The 14,672-nt window shown below is 35.2% G+C and overlaps 1 protein-coding gene across 17 annotated transcripts in view; it reads right to left on the bottom strand.

Annotated features, from left to right (window-relative positions):
- ZNF644 (zinc finger protein 644) overlaps positions 1–14,672 on the bottom strand; it is a 109,859-nt gene that overhangs the window by 43,291 nt on the left and 51,896 nt on the right. For 3 of the 17 annotated variants that reach the window (XM_074381449.1, XM_074381450.1, XM_074381458.1), the window contains one exon: positions 12,006–12,220. The exons of the other annotated variants lie outside the window; for them this stretch is intronic. In XM_074381449.1, the coding sequence (XP_074237550.1) occupies positions 12,006–12,052 (47 nt within the window). In that variant the 5' untranslated portion in view covers positions 12,053–12,220. Of the gene's footprint in view, positions 1–12,005; positions 12,221–14,672 lie in introns of those variants that run through there. 17 annotated transcript variants of the gene reach the window in all.

Below are 14,672 nucleotides of genomic sequence, written 5' to 3'. Positions count from 1 at the left end.
GCAATAAAGTGAATATCGAAATAAAATGAGCCACATTTTTTTTTTCTTTCCAAGTACGTACATATAAAAGTTACATCTAATAGACACAGGGAGGGGAATACACTGGGACCTGTGGGTAGGGGTGAAGGGAGAGCATCAGAAACAATAGCTAATGCATGCTGAGCTTAATATGTAGGTGATGGGTTGGTAGCAGCAAACCCCCATGGAACACATTTACCTACATAACAAACCTGCACATCCCACACACATACCCAGGAACTTAAAAAAAAAAAGGATGGGGTGGGGTTATGTTTATACTATACTGTTATTGCCTATTAAGTATGCAAAAGCATTATGTCTAAAAATAATGTTTATATCTTAATTTAAAGTACTTTATTGCTCACGCCTATAATCCTAGCACTTTGGGAGGCTGAGGCAGGTGGATCACCTGAGGTCAAGAGTGGGACCTGCCTGGCCAAAATGGGGAAACCCTGTCTCTACTAAAAATACAAAAAATTAGCTAGGTGTGATGGTGAGAGTATGTAAGCCCAGTTACTTGGGAGCTGGGGCAGGAATTGCTTGAACTCAGGAGGCAGAGGTTGCAGTGAGCCAATATGGCACCACTGCACTCCAGCGTGGGTAACAGAACAAGGCTCTGTCTCAAAATAAAATAATTAATATTTTATTGCTTAAAAAAAAGTAACAGTCATCTGAATATTCAGTGAGTTCTTGCTGAGACTTCTGCCTTATATTAACAATCAGGGTGGTGGATGCTGAAGGTTGGGGTGACTTTGGCAACCTTTTAAAATAAGACAGCAATGAATTTTGACACACTGACTCTTCCTTTCATGAAAGATTTATCTAAACATGCAATGCTGTTTGGATAGCATCTTACCCACAGTAAAACTTCTTTTGATGTTGGAGTCAATCTTCTCAAACTCTGCTACTGCTTTATCAACTAAGTTGACGTAATATTCTAAATCCTATGTTGTCATTTCAACAACATTCACACTACTTTCACCTAGAGTAGATTCCCTCTCAAGAAACCAGTTTCTTTGCTCGAGAAGCAACTTCTCATCTGGTCTGGTTTTACCACGAGATTGTGTCAATTCAGTTACATCTTCAGGTTCCACTTTATTTTTTTTAGACAGCGTCTCATTCTGTTGCCCAGGCTGGAGTACAGTGGTGCCATCTCAGCTCACTGCAATTCAAGCAATTGGCTCAGCTTCCCAAGTAGCTGGGATTGCAGGCTTGCACAAGCATGCACAGCTAATTTTTTACTGGGATTACAGGCTTGCACAACCACACCTGGCTAATTTTTGTACTTTTAGTAGAGAAGGGGTTTCACCATGTTGGCCAGGATGGTCTTGAACTTCTGACCTCAAGTGATCCACATGCCTTGGCCTCCCAAAGTGCTAGGATTATAGGTATGAGCCATGGCACTCGGCCTTCAGGTTCCACTTCTAATTCTAGCTGTCTTGCTATTTCTATATCTACAGTAACTTGCTCCACTGAAGTCTTGCATTCCTCAAAGTTATACATGAGGGTTGAAATCAACTTCTTCCAAACTCCTATTAATGCTGATATTCTGACTTTCTCCCATGAATCACAATTTTTTAAAATGCATCTATAATAGCTAATCCTTTCCAGAAAGTTTTCAATTTACTTTGCTCAGATCCATCAGAGGAATCACTCTAGCTATGGCAGCTGTAGCCTTATGAAATGTACTTAAATAATACAACTTCAAGGTCAAAATTACTCCTTGTTCCATGAGCTACACAGTGGATGCAGTGTTGGCAGGCATGAAAACAACATTCATCTTGCAAATCACCATCAGAGATCTTGGATGACCAGGTGCACTGTCCATGAGCATATTTCGAAAGGAATCTTTTTTTGTAGGTCTCAACTGTAGGCTTAAAATAGTCCATAAACCATGCCATAACAGAGGCACTGTCATCCAGGCTTTGTTGATTCATTTATAGAGCACAGGTAGAGTAGACTTAGCATAATTTTTACAGGTCCTAATGTTTATGGAATTGTCAGTGAGCACTGGGCTTCAACTTAAAAGTTACCAGCTACATTAGCCACTAACAAGAGAGTTCGCCTGTTCTCAGGTTTCAGCTTTGAAGCCAGGCATTTACTTTTCTGTAGCTATGAAAGTGCTAGATGGCATCTCTTTCTAGTAGAACGCTGTTTCATCTACACTGAAAATCTGTTGGTTAGTGTAGCCATTTTCATGAATTGTCATAGCTAGATCTGGGTAATTTGCTGCAGCTTCTGTATCAGCACTTGCTGCATCACTTCACATTTTTATGTTATAACATGGCTTCTTTCCTTAAACCTCATGAATCAACCTCTGTTAGCTTCAAACTTTCCTTCGGAAACTTCCTCACCTCTCTTGGCCTTCACAGAATTGCAGAGAGTTAGTGTTTTGATCTGGATTAAACTTTTGCTTAAGGAAATGTTGTGGTTGATCTGATCTTCTATTTAGACCATTCAAACTTCCTCCACTATTTGTGTTGGAACTAAAAGTTCTATGGAGTAGCACTTTTAATTTCTTTCAAGAGCTTTTCTTTTGCATTCACAAACTTGGCTAAATGTTTGCTGCAAGAGGCCCATCTTTTGGCCTACCTCATCTTGTGACATGACTTCCTCACTAAGCTTAATCATTTCTAGGTTTTGATTTAAGGGGAGAGACATGTGACTCATCCTTTCACTCAAACACTAATAGAGGCCATTGTAGGGATATAAATTGGCCTAATTTCAATACTGTTGTGTCTCAGGAATAGGGAGGCCCAAGGAGAGGGAGAGAGACAGGCAAGGAAAGGCCAGTTGGTGAAGCCATCACAACATACACAGTATCGATCAATTAAGTTCACCATCTTGATTGGGCAGTTTGTGGCACCCTAAAACAATTACAATAGAAACATCGAAGATCACTGATCAAAGATCACAACAAAACAAAAAGTTTGAAACATTGTGAGGATTACCTAAATGTGACACAGAGACATGAATGACCATATGCTGCTGAGAAAATGTGCCTTTGGACTTGCTTGATGCAGGGTTGCTGCAGAATTTCAATTTGTATAAAACACAATGTATGAAAAGCATAATAAATCAACACATAGTAAAACAGGGTATGCCAGTGTAAGTTTATCCCAGCTTCAGCCTGCCATTTCCTACAGATAGAATTTAGTGCGCCATCCAATCTTGAGACAAATGAAAACACAACATACCAATACTTACAGGATACAGTAAAAGTAGCATGAAGAGGAAAATTTACAGCTGTAAATATCTACGTTAAAAAAGATGTCAAATTAGCAACTCACTTTATACCTTAGGGAATTATTACCTGTGGAAAAAGAAGAGCAAACTAAACCCAAAGCTAGCAGAAGGAAGGAAATCATAAATCTTTAGAATAGAGATAAGAGAATATTGGTTCTTTTAGTCACAAATACTCAGGAGGCTAAGGCAGGAGGATCACTTGAGTCCAGGAGTTCAAGTCCAGCCTGGGCAACACAGGGAGGCTCTGTCTCAAAAACAAAAACAAAAAACTCCCACCTGAGCCTCCCTCTAATTAAAGAAAGTAAGTTCGTTCCTTAAAAAGATCAACAGGCTGGGTACAGTAGTTCAAGCCTGTAGTTCCAACACTTTGGGAGGCCAGGGCAGGTGGATCACTTGAGGTCAGGAGTTCAAGACCAACCTGGCCAACATGGTGAAACCCCGTCTCTACTAAAAATACAAAAAAAAAAAATTACCTGGGCATGGTGGTGGGCACCTGTAATCCCAGCTACTCGGGAGGCTGAGGCAGGAGAATCATTTGAACCTGGAGGTGGAGGTTGCAGTGAACTGAGATCGAGCCATTGCCCTCCAGCCTGGGCGACAAAAGCAAAACTCCATCTCAAAAAAAAAAAAAAAAAAAAATCAACAAGATTAACAAAGGAATTGAAAGGAATTGGAATTGACCATTTAAAAAAGAAAGAGAAAAGAATACAAGTGACAAATTAGGAATAAAAGTGAGAACACTGCTAACAACCTTAAAAATTAAAAGAATCATAAGAGAATACTATGAATAACTAAATATCAAAAAACTAATCTAGATGAAATAGAAAAATTCCTAGAAACACAGAAATTACCAAAATGTCAAGAAGAAATAGAAGATCTGAACAGACCTATAACAAGAGATTGAATTAAGAATTAAAAAGTTCACCAAACAGAAAAATCCGGGACTATGTGGTTTCACTGGTAAATTCTATGAAACAAAATTAACACTAATTATTCTCAAACTCTTTCAGAAATGGAAGATGAGACAACACTTCCTAACACATTCTAAGCAGCCAGCATCATCCTAATATCAAAGCCAAAGATACTGAAAGAAAACTACCAACAAATATCCATTATGAAAACAGACACAAAAATCCTCAACAACATACTAGCAAACTGAAACCGACAGCATATTAAAAGTATCATATAACATAACCAAGTGGGCTTTATCCCAGGAATGCCAGGATAGTTCAACATAGGAAATGCAATCAATGTAACACATCACATTAACAGAACAAAAAAAAAAACTACATGATCATCTCAATGGATGCAGAATAAGCATTTGACAAAATTCGACACCATTTCATGATTAAAAACAAAAACAAAAACAAAAACAAACCTCAGCAAATGAGCAATAGAAGGAAAGGTCCTCTACATGATAAAGAACATCTATGAAAAACCCATAGCAAACACCATACTCGATGGTGAGACAAGTTTTCCCGCAATATCAATAAAGAGACAAGGCTACCACTTTTACCACTGCTATTCAACATTGTACTAAAAGTCCGAGTCAGAGCAATTATGTAAGAAGAATAAATAAACGGCATCCAAATTGGAAAGGATTAAGTCAGACTACCTCTATTTGTGGATGACATAATTCTATTCACAGAAAATCCCTTAGTATCCACGAAAAGGAAAAAAAAAAAAAACCTACTAGAGCTAATGAACTAATTAAGCAAATTTGCAAGCCCAACATCAGCATGCAAAAATTGGTTGTGCTTCTATATACCAGCAATGAATGATCCAAAAAGAAAATTAAGAAAATAATCCATGTGCAATAGCATCCAAAAGAATAATTTAAAAAAATAAAATAAAAAAAAAATAATAAGCGTAACCTCATGACTAGCCTGGCCAACATTGTGAAACCCTGCCTCTACTAAAAACACAAAAATTAGCTGGGCATGGTGGTGGCTGCCTGTAATCCCAGCTACTCAAGAAGCTAAGGCAGGAGAATCACTTGAACCCAGGAGGCAGAGGTTGCAGTGAGCTAGGATCGCAGCACTGCACAACCTGGGCGAGAAGAGCAAAACTCCTCCTCCTCCTCAAAAAAAAAAAAAAAGAAGAAGAAGAAGAGAAAGTAAAAGACTTGTGCACTAAAAACTACAAAACATTTTTAGAAAAACTTAAAGGCCTAATTAAATGGAAATACTTCCATGTTCATGGATTTCAATACTTGAGATGGTAAAATTCCCCCAAAGTGATCACAGATTCAACTCAATCCCTATCAAAGTTCTAAAGGCCTTTTTGCTGGATTGTAAAAGCTTATCCTCAGATTCATATGGAACTGAAAGGGTCCCTGAACAACAAAAATGATACTGAGGAAGAAAAAGAAGGAGAACTCACACTCGCTGATTTCAGAACAGTGATTACAGAACTATAGTAACTGTGTGGTAGAAGCAGAAGGGCAGACATATAGACCAATGGAATAGATTTAAGAGTCCAGAAATAAGCCCAATTATCTATGGCTATTTCCAACTAAGTGCCAAGACCATTCAATGGGAAAAAGAACAGTCTTTTCAACAAATGGTACTGAGACAACTGGATAACCACGTGCAAAAGAATGAAGTTGGAAGCCTGTCTCACACCAGTTACAGAAATTAAATCAAACTGGATAAACAGTCTGAATATAAAAGCTAAATTTGTAAAGCTTTCAGAAGGCATGGGTTGGATCTTCATGACTCTGGATTTAGCAATGGATTCTTACCTTTGACATCAAAAGCACAAACAGTAAAAAAATAAATACAGAAATTGAACTTTAACAAAATAAAAATCCTTTGCACATCAACAAATATTACTGAAACACATTTGGTAAATGTTTAATATCCAGAACATATTAAAAAACTCAACAACAAAAAGACAAGTAACTCAATTTTTTAAATGAGCAAAGGACTTGAACAGACTTTCTTGAAAGAAGAAATATAAATGACCAAGTCCATAAAAAGTTGTTTAACATCATGGTCATTAAAGAATTGCAAATCAATACTACAATAATACCACTTCATACCCATCAGAATAACTTTAATAAACAAACAAAAAAATGAAAACTTATTAATAAGTTCTGATACTGATGTAGAGAAACAAAGACCCTCATACACTGCTGGTGGGAACGGTGAATCTACTATGGATAATAAGGTTAGCAGTTCCTAAGTTAAGACAGAATTACCGTATAATCCAGCTATTCAATGCCTAGATACACATCCAGGAGAAATGCAAACTCATGTCCACAGAAAAACTTGTACACATATGTTTATAGCACTGTGTTCATAAATGCCAAATAGTAAAAACAACTCAAATATTCATTAAGGAATAATATGTAAATTATGGCATAGCTATACAGTGAAATATTATTTAGCCATATAAAGAAATGAAGCTCATGCTACAACTTGTATGAACCTTGAAAACATGATGCCAAGTAAAAGAAACTATTTTCATAAACAATACTAACACCTTATCTGCCTTTTGCTGCCGTTCTCTCACAAGTGTACAATGAAATTTTCCAGAAGCTATATAACATACAATATCTGAACAGAAGCAGATATGAAAATCCAAATGCCTTCTATCAAATGAGACATTAAAGAGATTTTTCACACATGTAAAACAATGGTACTCTTCACACTAAATTTTGTTCTGGAATGTATATTTTTCTCAAAATGCTGTTATGTTAACATGTAATGGAATACTATTTTAAAATAAAATAAACATTTAAAATTTAATTTCAAAAGCAGTAAATATTGTTCTCAACTGGAATCAATATACTTGGGAATGTCTAGGACTTGGCTGTCACACTGGGTGAGGACTTCAGGCATCTATTGAGTAGAGGCTAGGCAAAAATCCTCTGACACATAAAGAGTCTCCATGTACACACAGTCTACAGAAAAGAAAATTATCTGGCCCAAAATGTCAACTGTGCCAAGGCTGAGAAGCAACCTTGATATAAGCAATAAATATCCTGATATAATCATATAAATAAAAGCTATCTTAAAAAGTTCAAAGGGATCCTGAGAACAAAGAATTTCAATCTCACTGAGCCAAATAAACAGATAATTTGCCATTCATAAACTATAAGACCTAATATCACAAAGATGTTAACTCTATCTCAATGAATAGATTCAAGTTTTATAAAACTGATATGACTAAAAATTTATGGAAAGCAATGAGACAAAGTAGGAGGACCTGCCTTGGTAGCTATAAAGACTTATCATAATGCCATGTAATTAAAACACCATAGTGTTGGTGCTTTGGATAAACCAAAGTAGACCAATGGCGGAAAAATTTAAAAAAACACAACAACAAAAAACAGAGTCCATAAACAGACCCACAGATATACTATGGTCACTTTTACGTCAAAGGCGATACCGTAGAGCAGTAGGGAAGTGATCTTTTTAATAAACATCATATAAAACGTATATTCACATGTAAGAAAAGGTGATCTCTATGCTTCACATATTATACAAAAATCAGTTCTAGACAAAAGATAGATGTAAATATATAATAAACAACATACAAAACAATAATCAGTTCTAGGTAGATGGTAGAAGGCAAAATAATAAAGATTCTAGAATGATGTTTCTCAATCACTAGTGACACCCTGGCTAGATGTTTGTTTTGTGCATTGTAGTATCCTTAACATTCTGTACAAATTGCAGGACATTTGCCAGTACCACTAGCCCAACTCGCTAGATGACCAGAGTACTCCACTCACTCAGTTATAAAAACTAAACATGTAGTCACACTGCCAAATGTCCCACTGAGATGGTGGGAGATGAGGGAACTGCCTCTGGTTGAGAAGCATAGTTTCAGAGGATAAGAGAGTTTCTTCATGTCCTTGGAGCAAGAAAAGACTTCTTAAATGGGACACAAACAACATTAACAATAAGAGCAAACAATGATAAACTGGACTATACTAAAATTAAGACCTTCCTTTCATCAACAGACAACATTAGGAAGGTGAAAGTCAAGCCAAAGTGGATTATATATATATTTTTTAAATATAATAAAGAGTCCGTATTTAGAGCATATAAAAACTCCTAAAAACAAAAGAAGTACAGAAACCCCAATAGGAAAAAAAGGGCTTGTATGCATAAACCATATAATTCCTATTAACCAGTAAGATAGAAAGAGAAAGCTCAATAGCAATTTTTTTAAGGTGGTAGGGAGAGAAGAAGAGACTTTGCAAAAGAGGATACCCAAACAACCAGTATATTTATGAAAGGGTATTCAGTTTCATTTGGATCCGGGAAATGCATCTTTCAGAAGAATAAAATTAAAGAGGATATTAATATCAAGTGTTGGTGAGGATACAGAGCAACAGGAATCCTCATGCACTTGACGGAATTGATACAATCATTCTGAAAACAATTCTTGCATCATCTTCTAAATTTGAACATACATACACTGGTCATACCAATGACCCAGATTCTATTCTTGGTATACACCTAATATAAATGCTGCACATACACACTAAGAAACATGTACAAGAATGTTCACAGCAGCATTACTGAGCCCAAATGTCTTGTAGTAACACGACAAATTGTGATAAAATTATACAAGTGAACCACAGCTATATCTGACAAAATTCCCAACTCTCAAACATGTTGAACAAAATAAGCTAGAAAAAATAATACTTCTGTATAATTCTATGTTTGTAAAAGTTCAAAAACAAGCCAAAAAAAGGTTATTTTCTTTGAAGTTAGGCAAGTGGTTAATCTGGGAAAGAAAAAAAAGGGAGTGACTGAGAAAAGAAACATTGGGGTTTCTGGGTTGCTGGCAGTAATCTATTTCTAGATCTGTGATGGTCATGGAGTGTTTAATTTTGTGGTGATTCACTGAGCTGTACCCTACACTTCATGCATTTTCCTTTAAGTATTATATTTAAATTTTTAAAATGACACAGAACACTGTATTTTATATGCTTTGTATGTGACCTAGAAAACAATACATTATACAAATACCTTAACAATTATGGTATTAGATGTCAATTGCTTGGGAGTAAAAATTACGTCTGGAACAAAATAACTTTCTTCTTACACTTCAAGATCCTTTGTCTAATTAAATAAAACAATTACAATATCTTTAAAAGGACTGCTTGATTTTTCAATATATTACAAGAAGACATCATTCAATATATCTAATTTTTCTGTTTACCTTTAAGTTTTAATCTTTTGAAAAAATTTCAATTTCTAACTTTATATGAGAGAAAATAAAATATATACCTTGGAAAACATTAATTACTATTAAAGGAAAGTTGAAGATGTTTGTTTCTAATATTAAAAATCTATTTTCTCACATTTAGACAAAGAAGAGGATTAAGACAGAATGATGACACCTGACCGAAAGGAGATTTCTATCAAAAATTTATATACTTCCTTACCCACCAAACTAAGCCTTGGTTTATATATTTACATTCCATGACATTCTAATAAAACTCTGCAATACCAACTATTTTATTTGCAAAAGAATAAAAAATTTACTGTATTAAGTTGCTCAGTATCAAACAGTTGCCCTCTGAATTTAATCATTTACACAAAACAGTACACTTAACTGCGTACAATCTGATTCATTTTTAAGCCACATAGTGCCACCAAGTGGTAACAAATTCTTTTTCCAAAACAGCACACTGAAGCAACAGAAAAAGCTGTACTGGAATATTATACTGGAATGGAAAAATCAATCTTTGAACAAATGTAAATAAGACTGTGAAATATCTTAGTATGAAACTTAAAGAGGTCAATTTTTTTGAAAAAGTGTTATATATATTATCTTGTGATAGGGTTTAGTTTTAAAGTTAAAAATTTTATTGGAAGGCAAGGAACTATGACTATAATCCTGTAGCATTTACTTTTTGTTGCTTGTTTTTAAATTCCCCACATTTCATTAGAAGACATAAATCGCTTTACTAATTAATGAAACATACACACATACACACTAACACAATAAAAGACCTGGAAGGTTTCCTAAGAATCTGTTACCTTTGTTAAGTATGGGGAAGGAGTGAGGAGAGTAAGTTTTGCTCTTTAGTTAATATTTGTATTAATTTGCTATAATAACAGAAAACACTATACTGGATCTGTATAGCTAGAACTGCCTCTTAACAAAGTCCTACAACTGGTGGCTTAAACAAAAATTTACTGGCTCAAAAATCTGGGAACTGGAAGTGCAAGACAGAAGTGTCAGTAGGGTTAGTTCCTTCTGAGGGCTGTGAGGAAAGATCTGTTTCAGATTCCTGCTTGGCTTCTACAGAGCCATCTTTTTCCTTGTTCTCTTCACATCGTATTCCTTTGATTAGTGTCTCAGTATCCAAATTACCCTTTTTTATAAGGATATCAGTCATAACTGGATAAGAGCCCTCCCTAATGACTTCATTCAACTTGATTACCTCTGTAAAAATCCAATCTCCAGGTTAGGCGAGATGGCTCATGAGATCAAGAGATCAAGACCATCCTGGCAAACATGGTGACACCTTGTATCTACTAAAATACAAAAATTAGCTGGGTGTAGTGGCATGCGCCTTTAGTCCCAGCTACTTGGGAGGCTGAGGCAAGAGAACTGCTTGAACCCAGAAGGTGGAGGTTGCAGTGAGCCAAGATCACGCCACTGCACTCCAGCCTGGTGACAGAGCAAGACTCTGTCTCCAAAAAAAAAAAAAAAGATCGTATCTCCAAGTAAGGTTATACTCCGAGGTAGAGGGGGATATAATTCAATCCTTAACACTATTCTTCTTTTCTGAAATTTTTGAATATTTTTCTTATTTAAAAAGAGGACAAAAAATAGTTCCTGAAAGTTGTAAAATAACAGAATGCTATTTTAATTTCATAAAATGTTATCAGCAAAACGGATTACATTTGGATGTAAGTAATAAGAGACGTACAGTTCATATCCAATGCACTTTATCCTAAATCCTATCTCCCACCAACTCTCTTTCTCAATGTACTCATATTGGCCTTGCTATTTCTTGACTACTCTCTGGGTATTTAGCACCTAATATTCTCTGCCTGAAGTTCTTCCTCCAAATACACATATGGATCAGTTCTTTCATATTCGTGTCTGTCTCCTTCTTAGTTCATCATAGGCCATTCAAAACAAAGTTACTAGGAGAGCACTCTCAGTAACTGTCTATGCCACTCTCTGCTGATACTTTTCTTTATAGTACCAACACCTGATACATTATTATTTGATCAGTTGGTTTTTTCTCTCTGCTACAAAGTAAGCTTCTTGAGGACAGAGACATATTTTGTTCACTGAAGTACCCTTGACATCCAAAATAGTGCCTAGAGTGTTAAACACAATTTGTGACTACTTTTTTGTTCATTATCATAAAGTTTCTTAAAGTTAATCCACCTCTGACTTCTAAGTAGAATCTACTGTTCCCTTAACTAATCATTTTCTGTACACAGAGTCATCTTTCCACTTCTCTGTAAAATACATTTTCTCTTCTCCCAAGGCATTATCCCAAATCTTTTTTACAGTTGAAATGGCTTTGCCGTGCCCTGCCTATCTCTTCACTGTAGTCTCAGACTCTTATCCCATCAGTTCCCAGTGATCCAAAGTACTGGCCTTCTCTCAAATTCCCCAAATGTTCCTCTTCAACATAGAGCTTCTGTCCATGCAGTTCCTTGGTCTGGAATCCTCTGCCCTCCATCACACAAATCTAGTTAACTTTAACTCACAATTTCCTTCAGATCACAGCTCTCAAGTTCACTTACTCTGTGAAGCTCTCTTCAATCCACTCTGTGTCAAGTTCCTTTGACATATGCTCTTACAGAACTGTTCCTTTCAGAGCTCTTTCAAATATTCAGTTGATGATTACTGATTAGTATCTCTCTCCTAATGGACCTAAGTTCCCTTTGATTCCAACAGAATGGGAATCAATTCTTCTATTGCATATGCTGTTTTGAGCAACTAAAAGGTAGCAGTCAACCTAATGAAGGAACACAGACAAAACAGGCCAACTATAAGTGAATTAAGACCCTGAAATCAGTCAACTATCAGAATTAAACACAACAAATTTTCCTTTTATTAACTTCAACTTAACTTTCATCAGACACATTGCATATTTCTGGGTAGCCTCCTCCCCCTAGCCACCAGCGAGTACAAAAAAAGATCCAAGCTTATTTTAATATTCAAACATGCAATCAATTTAAAAGTGTATAACAAGTAATAGAAATTGTCATTATATACTTTACCTCAATTAGTGATATACAAGCCATAGCTTTACTCATATCCCTAATCATCAGTCATTTTGGAGTGTTTTATAAATACTTAACATACAAAATATCCTATGTCTGTAAATGTACTGATATGTACTGAAAACTTTAAAGGCTGTGTATGAGATATAATTTACAACAGGGTAATATCAAAATATAGTACTGCATAGGCAACTTTTTGTCCCAAAATTAAAAATTTATCAACTAGCGAATTTCCTTTCAAACTGTATATAAACATTCTAATATATTTCAGTTTTGGGTGAGAGCCTCTCATTTTAATGTGATGTGTGAAAAACAGACTTTTTATAATGGTTCTAATACTAATCACTACTATTTCTCTGAAATAAGAAAATATGGATAACTTAAATCTCTGCCACATTTATTGTTGTATCATTAATTTTCTGGTGCCTAAACAATGACTATCCCCAGATTAAACTGTGTAATTTTAACAGATTGTACAAATTTTCACTGCTTCCTTAAATATCAAGTGGCATTTAAAGTGGACTGAATAAAATATTTAAATAACTTTGAATAATAAATGATATAAATATGTTGTAACTTGCTTTCAGATTTATGATTCTTTTCCTAAATACTTTAAGTATACCTTTCAAGATATACTGATAAATAAATACATTTAATATAAATAAATATATTTATATATTTATATGCATTCAATATATTTATAATTTATTTATATATATTTATATAATATATTCAATATATTTATATTATATTGAATGCATATATGCATACCTAGATGCATTTATCCTATTTACTTGCCATAGCAAACCAAGTCACACATCTGAGTCAGTGCACCACATCTTTTTATTACATTCTAAAAGTATGGTTATAAATTCATTATAAAAATCAAAGTCGTCATTGTTGGCAAATTTTCTTCAGTAAGCAGCATCTGATAATTCCAAATAATTTAATTCCACTCATTAATTCATTAGCTATAAAGGCAACATTTTGAATGCAATGTTACAGATTGAACTGTGTTCCCCCCAAAATTCGTATGTTAAAATTCATAAGTTAAAATGAAGCCACTAGGGTAGGCCCTAATCCAATCTAACTAGTGTCCTTATAAGATTAGGACATACAGAGAGACATCAGGGATGGACATGCACTGAGAAAATGCCGTGTAAGGACACAGCAAGAAAGTAGCCGTAGTGACTTGGTTAGCCACCTGCAAACCATCTTGGCCTCAGGAGAAGCCAAGGCTGCCAATATCTTGATATTGGACTTCTAGCCCCCAGAAATATGAGAAAATAAATTTCTATAGTTTAGGGCTACCCAGTCTGTAGTACAAAATAGTTACCCCTTACCTGCAGTTTCACTTTGAGGTTTCAATTACCCAGTCAATTATGGTCTGAAAATATTAAATAGAAAATTCTAAAAATAAACAATTAAAACCTTTCAAATTGCACACATTTCTGTGTAGTGTGATGGGCAATCTCACAATGTCCTCCCTGATTATGAATGAACCATCCCTTTGTCCTGTGTATCCATGCTGTAGATGCTCCCTATCTATTAGCCGTCCTAGTTATCAGATCGTCTAGTATCATAGTGCTTATGCTAAGTAAACCTTACTTTACTTGTTCTATTATTATTGTTTTAAATCTCTCATTCTGTCTAATTTATACATTAAACTTTATCATAGATATGGATAGATAGGAAAAAAAAACAGTGCACATAGAGTTCTGTACTGAGGTTTTAGCATTCACTGGAGGTACTGGAATGAATATATCTCCCATGGATTAAGTAAGTCTGTAGTTTCTTACGGCAGCCCTAGGAGACTAATATACTCAACCTGGCAAAACAAATAAGATGTTTTAAATCACACTGCATTTAAGTTCTACTGTGATATACATGAATATTTCTATCTTCTGAAAACACAAAACTAACGTCACCTCCAACATGCTTTATGCTAAATGCTGAGATGTGAGAATACCAGTTTAAACATATGAACAACTTTGCCTAAGAAACTACTTGGTTCTACCTATTCATATTATTGCAACCCTACACAGAATGAGATTAGTAACTGGAAAAGTACCTATGTTAACTTCCTTAAGTAAACAACTTAGCTCCTATATAATTGACATATAAAACATGTGGATCTCCATTCAGCCCATACAATAGAAAACTTGTATTCAGGGCCCTTGCAAA

This window comes from Saimiri boliviensis, chromosome 11 (genome assembly GCF_048565385.1).
Source record: "Saimiri boliviensis isolate mSaiBol1 chromosome 11, mSaiBol1.pri, whole genome shotgun sequence".
NCBI lineage: Eukaryota > Metazoa > Chordata > Mammalia > Primates > Cebidae > Saimiri > Saimiri boliviensis.
This window is presented reverse-complemented; position numbering and strand designations above follow the sequence as displayed.